General features: G+C 44.4%; 1 protein-coding gene across 1 annotated transcript in view; it reads left to right on the top strand.

Moving 5' to 3' along the window:
* tg (thyroglobulin) overlaps positions 1–17,666 on the top strand; it is a 387,985-nt gene that overhangs the window by 340,496 nt on the left and 29,823 nt on the right. The window contains exon 46 of the mRNA XM_078216995.1: positions 2,146–2,253. Coding sequence (XP_078073121.1) covers positions 2,146–2,253 — 108 coding nt within the window. The remainder of the gene's footprint in view (positions 1–2,145; positions 2,254–17,666) is intronic.

Here is a 17,666-nt window from a genome sequence, read left to right as displayed (position 1 = left end):
AAGATGTGCGGGTTAGGTGAATTGGCTATGTTAAATTGCCCCTTAGTGTCAGGGGGACTAGCAGGGTAAATAGCCTGCGTTATGGGGGTAGGGCCTCGGTGGGATTGTGGTCAGTGCAGACTCAATGGGCCAAATGGCCTCCTTCTGCATTGTAGGATTCTATGATTCAGAGAAAAGTAGTAATGGTAAAAACCTAACAATCATTTAAGAAGCAATTAAACAAAGCAACGGGGGTATTGTTCTAGATGGTGCATTAAGAGCCAAATGGTTTTCTTCATCCTAAATATCTTGTGATCTTGTTCCAAGTGGACTGCCATGTTGAAGAATTGAGGGGTGGGAAAATATAGCCAATGAAATGATTGGAAAATAATTTTGAGAATTGTGCTTAGAGACAATGAAGTAAGTGTTTTAAAGGAAAATAAATGGGGGGTTTTTTTTGTTTCCTTACTGAAGTTAGATAAATAAGGCAATTAATTTGTTCCCCTCCCATACCACAATTCCATAAATAAAATTGCACATATTCTGTAATGTGGTTGAGCAAACATCTGCTTAAAATACTCTGGTTGTTAAATTTAGCTCAGATAAAGGTCAGAAGTTTGTACTTTTTCAGGTTTTCACAACCTCAGAGGCAATTCACAAGACACGAAAGACAGAAATATAAACAGTAAATACCGGATAAACTCAGCAGGTCTGGCAGCATCTGTGGAGAGAAAAACAGTTAACATTTCAAGTCTACATTTCCACTCTAGAAGAGTGGTATGGACTCGAAACATTAACTCTGTTTTTCTCTCCACAGATGCTGCCAGACTTGCTGAGTTTTTCCAGCATTTTCATTTTTTATTTCAGATTTCCAGCATCCGCAGTATTTTGCTTTTATTTTTTAAGGAAGGACAGGAATATCAGCTAAGTCCCAAACTCACTGGGGTCGGCAGGATAGAATGGGGCTACAGGATATTGGAAGGGGGATGTGAGTGGTTGCTGACTGTGATCTGTGCATTTAATTTCGAGTGAGGAGGAGCACCCTTGATGTTCGTAGCTCCACAATGAGGTAAATAAAAATGCTCAAATTTGCCTTTTGAGTGGCAACCTCCAGTGATCCTTTTAATGACTGCTGGTTTGACTGCCAAGCACCTTAGAGGGGCTGAATGGTCCTGCTTCTATGTTCCTATATTCAGTTTTGCTTGAAAGAAGAGAGAATTCTTGAAGATTTTCATCTTGCACTCAACAGGACATTTGCAAGGGCGGCACGGTAGCACAGTGGTTAGCACTGCTGCTTCACAGCTCCAGGGACCTGGGTTCGAATCCCGGCTCGGGTCGCTGTCTGTGTGGAGTTTGCACATTCTCCCCGTGTCTGCGTGGGTTTCCTCCGGGTGCTCCGGTTTCCTCCCACAGTCCAAAGATGTGTGGGCTAGGTTGATTGGCCATTCTAAATTGCCCCTTAGTGTCCTGGGATGCATAGGTTAGAGGGGATAGTGGGTGGATATGTGGATAGGGCCTGGGTGGGATTATGGTTGGTGCAGACTCGATGGGCTGAATGGCCTCTTTCTGCATTGTAGGATTCTATGATTCTACAATGTAATGGAAATGAATCAATTTATACTGTTTGAGAAGAGAATGCTGATTGGTTGACAAGTGGACTCTAGTAGAAGTATTGCCATGGAGAATGCATCCATTGATAGTGACTGACAGTTAACTGCCAAGCATTGTCTGAAATTTAAACCAGGCACCTTGAGTCCAATTGGTCAAGGTTTTGCCCTGAGGAATGAGCCAGCGAATGGCTGTCACTTATTTTGGTTAGCTGAAACAGTTGCAACGTGTGTACCTGTTCTTTCTGTCTGCATAGAGCAAGGTTTTATGTATTGATATATGTATGTCAGTCATCACCAACTGGTGCATTCACCATGGTAAGATCTCTATGGATCAGAATCCATTTGCCAACCAATCAGCACTCTCTCCTCATACAGTATAAATTTGTTGACTTGCCGTGCGTTGTATTCTTGTGACTGTCCTGATGAGTGCAAGATGAAAAACTTCAACAAAAAAGTATTTTTTTCAGCACTACTGAAGTTCTGTATTATCGAATTATTGCTCATATATTCCTTCATTGGTCCAAACAAAGTCTTTATTTGTATTATTTCTTTACAGGGACTATTTCATCATTTGCCCCATTGTAAAGATGGCTGCTCACTGGGCCAACAGCACACAGGCCAATGTCTTCATGTACCATGAACCAGGAAGTCTTTCTCAGCACAGGTAAGGAAACTACAACAAGACTTCAAGGGATCTTCTGAAGTATTTTTTTGTTTTTTTATTTTCACAATGTGGGCACAATTGAGTTGGTGCTGGGCCTCCTTCTTGAAGTGCTAGCAATTTAATGCAACTATGGGGTGTGTGGCAGAGAGCAGTTACAAGTCGCGCACTTTTGTGTGGGTCTGGAGTCACATCTAGGCAGGATCGGGTAAGGACAGCCCAGCTTTCTTCCCGATGGAACATAATAATCGAATCAGTTTGTTTTCTACTATGGTTCATCGGCATGTGGGCAGACTTGATGGAACGGCTGAGCTATTTCAGCCCATGCATTTTCATATATTTACATGATTCTTCTTGAAGCAATCAAGCAATATAAAACACGGTTGGAAACTTTGAGGGGAGAGTTAAAACGAGGAAGCTAGTGGGTTTGGGTGCAGGTGGGAGGTGAAAATGTCAGCATATTGAGAAGGCAGTACCAGCCCACTTTCCAGATTTAACTGGAGCACATTATGCTGTTTGTGTGCAAGCCTCTTGGGCGAAACAGGTCAGTCGTTCAAGGAGAGCTAATCTTCAATTCACATTCCAATTCAGTGGGGTTGAATTTAGCTTGCCTGAGATTGGATTTTGTGTGAGGCCCACCATGGTCAAACCAGTTACAGCACCAGCCTACAATTCAGAGACCTGTACTAGACAGCGAAGAGGAGGGCAACAGAGTGCGTGAAGCAGGATCTGTGCAACTCTCAAAAGTGACATTCGGTGAAACTCTTTCTGCAGGTAGCAGCTAATTTTCCTGAACATACCTGAATTGATTTTCTAAATCTCAGACAAGTCACTAGTTTCAAAGTAAGCAACACATTTAGATATTTGGGGCCCAATTCTCCCAAAAAAATTCTAAGTTTGCAGGTGACACAAAACTGGCAGGACTTGCAGATAGTGAGGAGCATTGTCAGAGGCTACAGAAGGATATAGATAGGCTGGAAATTTGGCCAAAGAAATGGCAGATGGAGTTCAATCCTGATAAATGTGAAGTGATGCATTTTGGTAGAAATAATGTAGGGAGGAGCTATACGATAAATGGCAGAACCATAAAGGGTGTAGATACGCAGAGGGACCTGGGTGTGCAAGTCCACAGATCCTTGAAGGTGAAGTCACAGGTGGAGAAGGTGGTGAAGAAGGCATATGGCATGTTTGCCTTTATAGGACAGGGCATAGAGTATAAAAGTTGGGGTCTGATGTTGCAGATGTATAGAACGTTGGTTCGGCCGCATTTGGAATACTGTGTCCAGTTCTGCTCGCCACACTACCAGAAGGACGTGGAGGCTTTGGAGAGAGTACAGAGGAGGTTTACCAGGATGTTGCCTGGTATGGAGGGGCTTAGTTATGAGGAGAGATTGGGTAAACTGGGGTTGTTCTCCCTGGAAAGACGGAGGGTGAGGGGAGACTTAATAGAGGTGTATAAAATTATGAAAGGCATAGATAGGGTGAACAGTGGGAAGCTTTTCCCCAGGTCGGTGGTGACGTTCACGAGGGGTCATAGGTTCAAGGTGAAGGGGGGGAGGTTTAACACAGATATCAGAAGGACATATTTTACACAGAGGGTGGTGGGGGCCTGGAATGCGCTGCCAGGCAAGGTGGTGGAGGCGGACACACTGGGAATGTTTAAGACTTATCTAGACAGCCATATGAACGGAGTGGGAATGGAGGGATACAAAAGGATGGTCTAGTTTGGACCAAGGAGCGGCACGGGCTTGGAGGGCCGAAGGGCCTGTTCCTGTGCTGTATTGTTCTTAAGTGCTGAATTGGCGGGAAAACTGGTGTAAGTCACGATTGTTTATTCAGTGGGAGTTCAGATTCGAATCTCCCACACTCTGTGCAATGCAGAGGTCACAATCGTGAATATCATTGAAAGCTTGGGGGGCAGGGCCTATTCGTGCCAGAGTTTGACAGTTCCAGAATTCTGCGCATGCACAGTGGTGCCGATCTGTCAGCCTTTCGTTTTCTGGCCAGCTCAATCGCTGGCCAGCCCGGGACCCCCGCAGTGCTGCCTCTCCTGACACCACCATGGCTCGACCGAGGCCCCCACGTCCATTCCCGGGCCAGCCCCGACTCCCCTTCCCATCCCGGAGCACCCCGATCTCCAGCACCCCCTCCCTTCCCCAGCAGTGATGATCCCACCACCCCGCCCCCCCCCCCCCCCCCCACCCCCGGGGCAGACAGACCCCTTGGGAGCCAGACTCCCCCCCCCCCCCCCCCAGCTCACCCCAATCGCTGGTGTCCCTCCAGTCCCGACTGATTCCCATGCAGAGTGGGAGCAGGACCCCCCTCCCCATTGATCATCCCTAAGCCCCATCCACAGTTGGCCCCGCCCCCTTGGCACTGTCAGTGCTAAGGTGCCCCCTAGGCATGGGAAATTTTCCCCTTGGGCAGTGCCAGGGGGCACAGGCTGGCACTGCCAGGTGTCCATGCCCAAGGGGCACCACCCCCCACTGCCCGACCCCCTGGGGGCCCTGATTGCCCCCCTTCAGTCGAGTGTGGGAGCTACTCTAAACCCCGCCGGAGTGAAATACTCCTGGCAGGGTGGGAGATGTTATCAGGCCCGGAGAATTCAGTCCCGAGCCCGATAATGACATTCAAATTACATGAAAAATAGATTTAAATCACTTACCTGGTCTTCCCGCCGGTTTCCATCGTGGTCTCGACTGCGCCTGCTCTCCAGCTGTGGAAGACACGCATGCATCGGGAAGACGTGCGGATCCTGCAAACTGGCTGATATATGCATCTCCCAAACCAAAATGCCAAAAAATTAGAGCGTCGCGATGGGAGAATCGGGCCCTGGGTGTCTGTTTACTTTGCTCTGAGCCCACACCCAGGCTTAACCAATCGAGCACAGTGGGCAAAGATCAATTACCAGACTCATGCAATCAAACACAGATCAATTAAAATGATGAACAGTGCAGGTGGGATGATAGGGTTGGGGTCGGAGGGATGGTGGGACATGGTAGTGGTGCGTTATCCTCATCAGCTACCTGTGTCCAATGGAATTTTACCAGCTGCAGGGGTGTTGTTGTCTCCATTGCTGAAGTTGCTTCTCGCTTCTTCTTAATTTCAATTTCTCCAAATTGTATCTTTGGATTGGCCCTTTAAATACTGGAGCTGAGATTGTCTCACAAAGGTCCTTGCCTGATGCTTTCCGTTGGGTACAAAACCAGAAGTAAAGGTATAATGAGATGGCTGAGTTCAAAAGATGGGCTGAATACACATTCAGGTTTCCCACACAATATCAGAGCCTCCCGCTCTTAACAGATTTCCAAATTGATGTTGTGATCTTTGTCTCTAACTATGCTTGCCTGTGGGGAGTCCATCAGCTGCCAACTCATGCAACTTTGTGGTGAGGTCTATAAAAAATGAATTTTCATGCAAGTTCTCTCATTCTTCCACCGTATTTTGCATGGAAGCCAAGAGAATATGGTGTAAATGGCATATTTGCCCTTTTATCTGGACGCTTATGCAACTCTTCTTCCTGAGGTTGGAGGCCACAATCTCAGCAGAAACTTCACAAAAATTCAGTCCTTAATTGTTCCTAGAAACAGCTCCGGATTCATGCCAGAGGGATGCTTTGGCTTCATGTAAATTGGACTTCTTAAATGATTATTTTCATATGGCTCAATATCCCTGCCAAGTTGACATATACATACACTCCTCATTTGACTTCACTTTAAGGGGCAGAGATTCACTCTTTGTTATTGAATTTCTTCAAGAAGAGGAACGCATAAACTTTCAACTCAACATCAAATCCTCTCGATCTAGCATACCTGCGCATCTTCGCCGACACTGAAGCCCAGCTCAAAAGTACCTCAACTTGAAAATTCTTCTCCCCCTGTTCAAATCCCTCCACAAATTCCCCTCCCTATCTCTGTAATGTCCTCCAGCCCTACAACATCATTCCTTCAATTCTTGCCTCTTGTGCATTTGTACTTTCCTTCACCCCATCAGAGGCAGTTCAATTGCTTAGGCCGTAAACTTTGGAATTCCCTCATCACCTTGCCACCTGTCTCTTTAAAGGTGCTCCTTCAAATCATCCTCTTTGACAGCTTTTTGTTACCTGTCCAAAGTCACCTTATTTGGTTCAGTATCTGTTTTTGTCCGATCACATTCCTGAGAAGTGGCACGGTGGTTAGCACTGCTGCCTCACAGAGCCAGAGACCCGGGGTTCAATTCCCAACTTGGGTCACTGTCTGTGCAGAGTCTGCACGTTCTCCCCGTGTCTGCGTGGGTTTCCTCTGGTTTCCTCCCACATTCTGAAAGACGTGCTGGTTAGATGCATTGCCCATGCTAAATTCTCCCTCAGTGTACCCGAACAGGTGCCGGAGTGTGATGATTAGGAGATTTTCACAGTACTTCATTGCAGTGTTAATGTAAGCCTATTTGTGACACTAATAAATAAACTTTAGAAACATCTTAGAATGTAAAGTAAAGTTTATTTATTAGTCACAAGTAGGCTTACATTAACATTGCAATGAAGTTACTGCGAAAATCCCTTATGTTTTACTACATTAAAGGCACCAGACAAATGCATACTGTTGCTGTGCTCAGTGAGAATGTAATCAATGATGAATGCTGAAATACTGTGATGGGAGGGGATATCATGGGTTTCTATGAAAGGACAGCACCGGACCACTGAATTAAAAAAAGTTAAACGTATCATAATGGTTAACATTGAACCGCACACACCCTGAACTGGGTTAGACATGACATGTTAAGAGTCAACATGTTGCAAATGATCTCATCGGTGCTGAACTCTGCAAACCCACAACTTTCTAATCCAGAGGTGAGATAGTTACCAAATGAACCAAGCTGATAGTCAAGAGTATTTACAAAACTATCATTATAAACCAATAACAGTTTATAGCAAAATAATGATGCACAGTGAGGAATTACGCACAGTGAGGAAAACATACTTGGGTGAGATTTTATTTTTAACATGACTTACAGATTGAAGTAAGCGATGAGTGAGACAGGCTGAAAAGGGTAAGCTCACTGCAAGCAGGTGGCGAGGGTCATATAGACAGGTAATACAGCTCCTTCTTCAGCCTGAGCCAAGGAGTCTGGAATACTGAGAGCTAGTAATTAGTTTTGGCTTTTCGGTAGAATAAACAGAGCAGAGCACTCATTTGGCAATCTGTGGTTGTGTCCCACCCAAACATTTTTGTGGCAGTACCTCGTCCCAAGCAACAATACTTCTCTAGAACTATCCCTATATTTTATCTGAAGCCATCTGACCAACTTTTGTAATTGGATTCAGCAATGTTCACATCATGGTCTGTTACAGGTTATAGGGCCCAGGAACTGATTGGTATCCATGGCAGTGACATGCATTAGTGACAGATGGTCCCTATTCCCAGCACTGAAACCTGATAAAAAAAATATATATTAATGAGTGACTGACCAGCAAAATTTTCTCTCAGCAGCCAATCCAATATATTAAATGGGCACTGGATAGTAAATTCCAAAACCTCACCCTTGATGATGACACCCAGGCCACAGGTTCAACATTTGGTTGAGCTGTCTTAGTGAAATATTAACGCCCTCCATGCATACCCATGATTGAACTGATTGGATAGTTATTAATCCAGTAGCATGAATCGCTGGGATACACCATTCACTGCCATCCACTTCCCCTGACAACAACTCTCCATTTCTTTTCTCCACATCCGTGGCTTACTCTTGACACAGAATGTCACATGAAGGTAAAATTTAATGCTGACCTGCACAATTCCCAATATGATCTCCTTCTACTGCAGCTCTGTACCTAGGACACGATTTTGTAATACGTACCCAATTACGAGTCCAATTATAACCCTAATAGTCCAGCGTGGAATCCTTAATTTCTCTTGTTGCATGAAGAGAGATTGAACCGTTTAAACCAATACTCTGCGGAATTTAAAAGAATAAGGGAGATCAAATTGAGGTATGCAAGATGATAAAAGGTATAGATAAAGTAGGCGTGGAGCGGATGCTTCCTCTTGTGGGGCATTCTAGGACGAGAGGCCATAGTCTTAGGATAAGGGGTAGCAAATTTAAAACGGAGTTGAGGAGAAACTACTTCTCCCAAAGGGTTGTGAATCTGTGGAATTCGCTACCTCAAAGTGCGGTGGATGCTGGGACAGTGAGTAAATTTAAGAAGGAGTTAGACAGATTTTTAATTGGTAATGGATTGAAGGGCCATGGGGAGAAGGCAGGAAAATGAGGATGAGGAGCATATCAGCCAGGATCGAAAGGCAGAGCAGATTCGATGGGCCGAATGGCTTAAATCTGCTCCTATGTCTTATGAACTTATAAAGCATGGGACAAGAAATATGCATTGGAACCATCAAGGCCTTTCCTTGGACAATGTACAATTCATCAGGCCATGGACTCTAGTCATCCACTCCAACTTCTGAGGTAAAACCTCTCGGGAGATAGAGTTCTAATCCTTTAAAGTGACTGAATAAATCTACTGAACATTGAACTAACTCAATAATCTATCAAACCTAAACCAACTTCCCTCCACAGATGCATTGAGCACAGGAGCTAAGGTAGCCAAGTATTATTAATGATTAATAGATTGCAGATTTTGTTTCTAATATATTTTAGACAAAGTGTCCATCCTTGATTTAGTGCAAACCTTCCTGTTACTTCCTTTTCTTATTCCAATTCCTGCCACAGCAGTTCTGCTCTATAGTTAGAAAACGTTGAGTCTATGTGTGTGCTGTTGGTGATTACTACTTAAGCTACCTCGTCAATGCCCAGCAATCTGCTATTTGGTGACTCGAGAGGTATCAATTAACTGGGTGGTCCATTTCAGCTTAAATGCATTCATCTTGTGGTATGAAACTCTATCACACAGATCAGAAGAATGCCAGGTTCAGTCTCTAAGCTGAGTTGTCTGATCACAGCTGAAGCAGTCCTGGAAATGGGTACAGCAATAGCTATGTTACTGAATGAGTAAACACAGTAAGAAGTTTAACAACACCAGGTTAAAGTCCAACAGGTTTATTTGGTAGCAAAAGCCACACAAGCTACCAAATTTGCTACCAAATAAACCTGTTGGACTTTAACCTGGTGTTGTTAAACTTCTTACTGTGTTTACCCCAGTCCAACGCCGGCATCTCCACATCATGACTGAATGAGTAACCCAGAGAACCTGAGTTCAGATCCTACCATGGTAGTCAGGGGATTTGATCAATTTTTAATAAAAACCTGAAATGTGGCTGTGAGAATGTTGGATAGTCATAAAAACCCAATGGGTATCCATGCTCTTTCAGGAAGGAAATCTGTTGTGTTTATCTGGTTACTTTAAAGTTTATTTATTAGTCACAAGTCAGCTTACATTAACACTGCAATGAAGTTACTGTGAAAATCCCCTAATCGCTACACTCCGGTGCCTGTTCAGATACACTTTCAGAGAATTTAGCATGGCCAATGCGTCTATCTAGCAAGTTTTTCAGACTGTGAGAAGAAACCAGAGCACCCTAAGGAAACCCACGCAGACACGAAGGGAACTTGTAGACTCCACACAGACAGTGACCCAAACAGGAGAATCGAACCCGGGTCCCGAGTACTCTGAGGCAGCAGTGCTAACCACTGTGCCACCATGCCACCCAACATACTTTACATGCAAATCCACTGACATTGTTCACTCTGAAGTGACCTAACACACCATGGGGTCTTACCAAAGCAGTGCAAACTATACTGGTTAAATGGGGCTATTTTGTCAGCACAACTAACGACGGACAATAAATAGCCTTTTTAGCAGCACCCATATTCTGAGAATCAACTAAAGAAATAAAATCCTGCAGGCATTAATATCCCAACGCTAGGAAGATTTACAGAAAAGATATAATCAGTAAGGCTTCCAACTGCTAATTGCTGTCAAGTGATCCCTGATGGAAATAAATCTTTATGTGTGTGTGTGTGGTTGAGGGTGGGATTGGATTGACTGTGATATTCCACGCAAGCTAATAGCTTGTCAAGACACAAGGCCCTGTTTACTTTGGCTAACAATCCTCATAGAACAACATCCCAACATGATAGTTGAAGAAGAACAGTTTGGAGACAGAAATATTGAGTTGATTATTGCAGAGGTAAATCAAAAAGCAACTGATTGAGTGACGTGTAACATCAAGATGCCCCCCCCCCCCCCACTTGAGCACATACTGCTCAGAGCTGGTGAGTGGAACGTCAGCTTTATTTGTCGAAAAGAAGACATATTGTCACAAATATACTGTCACGTGAACCAGAACCAGTATCATATCCTGGAGCAAAATTTGTTTATCAGAAACCGTTGGGTGACACCTGATGAGATGTACCACCCTTTGTTTTCCACTGAAGTTTCTATTTCAGAGAATAATCATAGCAGAATGTAGTCCATGAAGGTCATCAGACTATGCTTTCAGTCTTTTTGTATCTCCCTCATAGCTCACCTGGCTGTCACAAGCAGCATTGAATCGCTTGTATCTGGATAAAGGAATGCTGTTATTCTAGAAATTGCCAAGCAAGTGCAAGAGCTTCACCTGATCATTGGCGCTGCAGAGGTTCCTGGCTTTCACTTGACAAGCTGCTCGAGAGAGCAAAATGCTTTGAAATCAGGAATTTGTTTTGTTGGGAAGATCATTATTAGTTAAGATACCACAGCCATCCTGAGACTAGCCCACGAATAAGGCACTTTTCCCGAAAGATAGTGAATATAATCCTGTGAATACTTATGATGAAAGACAGTGCAGAAGTAGTTCAAAATATTATACAGAACAGGAGAGGGGACGAAAGAAAGAGAGGGAAAGATAGCGACAGTGAAAGAAAAAGAGACAGAGAGCGATCATAAATATTTTTCCATCTCCTTATTGGAAGCCAGTGATATGACATATTGTTAAATTATCAACACATTATTATTGACCTTCAGGCTTCAAGAGACAGTCTCTTGGCTCTCTGTCTCTCATCACATTATTCCAATAAAATGTCTGTTTCTGCATAATTGATAGCAACCAGCAAATTATGTGGAAAGAAAATGTTTTTATTTTTTTTGATCTTTGTTTTCCTTCTTCTGACAACCCACAGTTGCTTTAATATCAGAAATATGCAGTTGAAACCTTCAAAGTATCACAAACATAAATATGTGCTGTCTTTTGAAAAGCCTTCTTGTGGGTGGCACGGTGACACAGTGGTTAGCACTACTGCCCTACTGTACCAGGGACTCAGGTTTGAATCCCGGCTTGGGTCACTGTCTGTGCGGAGTCTGCACGTTCTCCAGGTGTGGGTTTTCTCCAGGTGTTCCGGTTTCCTCCCACAGTCTGAAAGATGTGCTGGTTGGGTGCATTGGCCATGCTAAATTCTCCCTCAGTGTACCCGAAAACAGGTACTGGAATGTGGCGACTAAAAGTTAAGGTTTGTTTATTAGTCACAAGTAAGGCTTACATTAACACTAATGAAGTTACTGTGAAATTCCCCTAGTCGCCACACTCCGGCGTCTGTTCGGGTCAATGCACCAAACCAGCACTACTTTGACTAGGGGATTTTCACAGTAACTTCATTGCAGTGTTAAAGTAAGCCTACTTGTGATCCTAATAACAAAACTTTAAATTTTCTCACTGGCAGATATCATAAGCCAAAGGGTGTATTGGCCTAGTCCTTGACACCAGCCGCCCTCCCCACCTCCCCAAACAAATATCAAATCCAAATGTTTTGACAGCACTTTTTAGGCTCATTGTAAAGGGAGACATTTGGGTATTCACGGGGAGGCATTGGCCAAGTGGTATTATCGCTCAACTATTAATCCAGAAACCCAGATAATGTTCAGCAAGTGATAAACAGAGCTAAGCGATCCCACAACCAACGGATCAGATCTAAGCTCTGCAGTCCTTCCACATCTAGTTGAGAATGGTGGTGGACTACTAAACAACTCACTGGAAGAGGAGGCTCCACAAATATCCCCATCCTCAATGATGGAGGAGCCCAGCACACCAGTGCAAAAGATAAGGCTGAAGTATTCGCAGCAATCTTTAGCCAGAAGTGCCGAGTGGATGATCCATCTCGGCCTCCTCCAGTGGTCCCCAGCATCTCAGATGCCAGCTTCCAGCCAATTCGATTCACTCCACGTGATATCAAGAAATGGTTGGAGGCACTGGATACTGCAAAGACAATGGGCCCTGATAGCATTTCGGCAATAGTATCGAAAACTTGTGCTTCAGAACTTGCCGCTCCCCTAACCAAGCTCTTCCAGTACAGTTACAACACTGGCATCTACCCAACAATGTGGAAAATTGCCCAGATATGTCCTGTACACGAAAAGCAGGACAAATCCAACCCAGCCAATTACCACCCAATCAGTCTACTCTCGATCATCAGTAAAGTGATGGAAGGGGTCATCAACAGTGCTAACAAGCAGCACCTGCTCAGCAATAACCTGCTCAGTGATGCCCTGTTTGGGTTTCGCCAGGGTCACTCAGCTCCTGACCTCATTACAGCCTTGGTTCAAACATGGACAAAAGAGCTGAATTCCAGAGATGAGGTGAGAGTGACAGCCTTTGACATCAAGGTCGCATTCGACCGAGTGTGGCATCAAGGAGCCTTAGTGAAACTGGAATCAATGGGTATCAGGGGCAAACTCTCCACTGGTTGGAGTCATACCTGGTACATAGGAAGATGGTTGTGGTTGTGGAGGGTCAGTCATCTCAGCTCCAGGACATCTCAGCAGGAGTCTCTCACCGTAGTGTCCTAGGCCCAACCATCTTCAGCTGCTTCATCAATGACTTTCCCTCTGTCATAAGGTCAGAAGTGGGGATGTTCGCCGATGATTGCACAATGTTCAGCACCATTCGCGACTCCTCAGATACTGAAGCAGTACATGTTCAAATGCAACAAGATCTGGACAATGCCCAGGCTTGGGTTGACAAGTGGCAAGTAATGTTCGCGCCACACAAATCCAGGCAATGACCACCACCAATACGAGACACTCTAACCACCACCCTTTGACATTCAATGGTGTAACCATCACTGAATCCCCCACTGTCAACATCCTTGGAGTTACCATTGACCAGAAACTCAACTGGACTCACCACATAAACACAGTGGCTACAAGAGCAGGTCAGAGGCTAGGAATACTACGGCGATTAACTCACCTCCTGACTCCCTAAAGTTTATCCACCATCTACAAGGCACAAGTCAGGAGTGTGATGGAATACTCCCCACTTGCCTGGATGGGTGCAGCTCCAACAACACTCAAGAAGCTTGACACCATCCAGGACAAAGCAGCCCGCTTGATTGGCACCACATCTACAAACATTCAATCCCTCCACCACTGACACTCAGTAGCAGCAGTGTCTACCATCTACAAGATGTACTGCAGCTATTCACGAAAGATCCTTAGACAGCATCTTCCAAACCCACGACCACTTCCATCTAGAAGGACAAGGGCAGCAGATAAATGGGAACACCCCCACCTGCAAGTTCCCCTCCAAGCCACTCACCATCCTGACTTGAAAATATATTGCCGTTCCTTTGCAGTCGCTGGGTCAAAATCCTGGAATTCCCTCCCTTATGGCATTGTGGGCCAACATACAGAACATGGACTGCAGCGATTCAAGAAGGCAACTCACCAGCACTTTCTCAAGGGCAACTAGGGATGGGCAATAACTGCTGGCCAGCCAGCGACGCTTATGTCCCACGAATGAATAAAAAAAATTACATCCCTATTTCTTTTTTTATTCACTCGTGGGACAAGGGAGTTTGCCCATCCCTAGTCGCCCTTGAATTGAGTGGGTTGCTAGATCATTTCAGAGGGCAGTTGAGAGTCAACCACATTGCTGTGGCTCTGGAGTCACATGTAGGCCAGACCAGGAAGGATGGCAGATTTCCTTCCCTAAAGGACATTAGTGAACAAGATGGGTTTTTCCAACAATCAACGATGGTTTCACAGTCATCTGGATTTTTAGTTCCAGATATTTTTATTGAATTTAAATTCCACCATCTGCCGTGGTGCTATTCAAAACTGGGTACCCAGAACATTAGTTGAGTTTCTGGATTAATACTCTAGCAATAATACCACTCGGTCATCACCGCCCCTTCTGGTGCAGGAGACTCTGACAACCCTTCCCCAGAGCTGACTGTGTCACAGTTTCTAACCTCTTCGGGCAGGTGGGAATGCCCAAGAGTCACCTTTACATTTCATGTAGCACTCTTCCAAAATATTCCAGAATGCTTCATTTAAGTGAGCCCACACCCCCACCTTGACCTTGCAAACTTTGAGTATTAAGACCACTGTTTAAAAATATGCCTTGAGCATACTTGTTTATCAATATTGACAGCTGTCTCAAATTCGAAAGGCACTAAATAAAAACAGAAAATTCTGGAAACACTCAACAGCTCCGACAGCTTCTGTGGAGAACGAACATATGAGATAGCAATAGTATTAAGCATTTTGTTTGATTTTACCTTATGCTACCCATCTCAATGTACACTTCAATTATTCACATAACTATGGGACAGTAATTATGAGGAGTGGTTCCCAGCAAAGTCCTTTAGCAGATGCAAGTGAGGGACAGATTGCTGGGGCAGCAGTGTTGTAAACCTGTCTCCAACCTCACACCTAACAATGGAAATCACACTTCCCTTTAAACTAATTTCAGAAAACTGCGTTCATTCATAAGCTGCGAATAAACGTTTTTTGTTCACATGGATATATTTTGGCCCGAATCACCACCATTCATAGCTTATTGGATGGGCACTACTGGAAAAAAACTTGTGTGGTATTTTCACAATTTTGTTTCAAGTATGGTAAAATTGCCGATGGAAGTGTTAGGTGGAAACAGTCAGGTGCTGGAGCAAATGATATGGTCTCCGGAATATGGTTCAGAGATTTACTTTGCCAAGAAGAAACAACCTGACCAAAACAAGCAGTAAGTTACTTTAGGACGTGTTCGTCATTCTCATTCCCAGCCACTTCCTTCCAACCTCAAGAGTACACTACTATCAATTTAATTCATGGCTGCTTGTTCCTGGATATATTTAGATATCCGCTTACTGTCATTCTTGGCACAACTAGATCCATTTTAAATCAGACCTTTTTAACTTAAATTTGTAGGCCTCTGTTCCATTTGTCCGGCCTGTTTTAGTGACTGCTCGCTCACTCTACGGATTGGATGTCACGCTGTTATTTGAAGCAGGCTCTTTTTTATGAAGTAGAGCCACTCGATGACAAACTGTGCAGGGCACGGTGGCAGCATTTAGTGACTTGCTTCCCTTAAAAGTCAGATCCGACCATCCGACCTCAGCCACGCTGCAGTCAGGAAGTGTCAGAGGAGAGAAACTTGCCAACAAGGAGAGAGGAAGCATTGCAACAAGCAAAGCCAATTACATCCTGAACTCTGAACTAAATATTGATGCCTGACCAATACATATCTCTTGACAAACATCATTCAAAAAAAAGATTATCTAGTCATTGTCCAATGTGGAATAGCTAGTCATTGTCCAATTGTGGAAGCTGCTATATAAAATCCATAGAATCCCTATACTACAGAAGGAGGCTATTCGGCCCATTGAGGCTGCACTGACAACAATCCCACCCAGGCTCTCCTCCTGGCCAATCAACCTAACCTGCACATTTTTGGAGTCTGGGAGGAAACTGGACACCTGGAGGAAACCCACACAGATGTGGAGAGAATGTGGAAACTCCACACAGAGAGCAACCAAGGCCAGAATTGAACCTGGATCCCTGACGCTGTGTGGCAACAGTGCTAACTACTGTGCCACCGTATCACCCTATGTAAAAATTGGCTGCCACTTTTCAGCATTATAACAGTGACTGCAGTTCAAGAGTACTTCTGTTATTCATTCATGGGAAATGGACTTTGCTGGCAAGGCCATTATTTATTGCCCATCCCCAATTTTCCTTCAGATGTAGGTGGTGAGAACATGGAGAGACAATATAAAATAAGTGGTAATATTTTTAAGGTGGTGCAGGAGCAGAGGAATCCGGGTGTATATGTGCATCGATCATTGAAGGTGGCAGGACAGGTGGAGAGAGCAGTAATTAAAGCATTCTTTAGTGTTCTTTATTAATAGGGGCATAGAGTACAAGAGCAAGGAACCTATACAAGATAATAGTTAAACCTCAGCTGGAATATTGTACAGTTCTGGGTGCCACACTATAGGAAGGATGTGAACGCATTGGAGAACGTGCAGAAGAGGTTTACAAGAATTGTTCCAGGGATGTGAAATTCCAGTTATGAGGATAGATTGGACACGTTGGGATTTGTTCTCCTTGGAGAGGAGAAGGTTAAGAGGATATTTGATAGAGATGTTCAAAATCATGAGGGGGCTGGACAGAGGAGGTAGAGAGACAGTTCCCACTTGTAAATGGATCAAGACCAAGAGGGTTGATTTAAAAGAAGCAAATGTGATGTGAATGGTTTGGGTCCGGAATGTACTGCCTGGAAGTGTGGTGGAGGCAGGTTCAAACGAGGCCTTTAAGAGGGAATTAGATTATTCTCTGAACAGAAGCAATGTTTCATTTCACAAGGAGAGAGGAAGCATTGCAACAAGCAAAGGCAGGGGAATGGCATTAAGTCGTGATGCTCATTTGGAGAGGCAGTGCAAACGTGATGGGCCAAATGGTCTCCTTCTGCATTGTAACAATTCTATGATTCTCTGCGCCTCTGTAAAGTGCTGAGGATAATCTGAGATGATGTCTCTGGAAGAATTACTCCGCTAGTTCCAGGTCCCTTCCTTTTCCCCCCTAGACCTGCAAACCTTTTCCCTAGAGGTAATTATCCAATTTCCCCATGAGAGTCACAATTGAATCTGCTTCCACTACACTCTTAGGCAATGCTTTCTCTCACTGCTTTCCTCATGTTGTTTTTTTTGCTAATTTACCTTAAATCAACGTCCTCTGTTTCTCAACCCTTCTGTCCGTGGGAACAGTTTCTCACTATCTTTTCTGTTCAGATCCCTCATGATTTTTAAGCACCCAGCAAAGTGCATGTCAGGTCGGGCTCAATGCCAGCAATCTTGCCTCTGAGTCAGAGGATTGTGGGTTCCAATCCCATTCCAGGCAGTTAAGCAGAAATTCACTGGTACTCCAGTGCAATGCTATTTAAGTTCCTGTTCTTTGGATGGGACATTAAACTGAGTCATTGCTACAGTCCCCAGTGGGTGTAAACTACCCAGGCACTTTTTTGTAGAACGGGAGAGATCTCCTCAGCCAATATAATTTTTAATGTTTACTTATTAGTGTCACAAATAGGCTTACATTAATACTGCAATGAAGTTACTGTGAAAATCCCCGAGTCGCCACACTCCAGCGCCTGTTCGGGTACACCGAGGGAGAATTTAGCATGGCCAATGTACCTAACCTGCACATCTTTCCGACTGTGGGAAGAAACTGG

Source organism: Mustelus asterias, chromosome 7 (genome assembly GCF_964213995.1).
Source record: "Mustelus asterias chromosome 7, sMusAst1.hap1.1, whole genome shotgun sequence".
In the NCBI taxonomy this organism is placed as follows: domain Eukaryota; kingdom Metazoa; phylum Chordata; class Chondrichthyes; order Carcharhiniformes; family Triakidae; genus Mustelus; species Mustelus asterias.
This window is presented reverse-complemented; position numbering and strand designations above follow the sequence as displayed.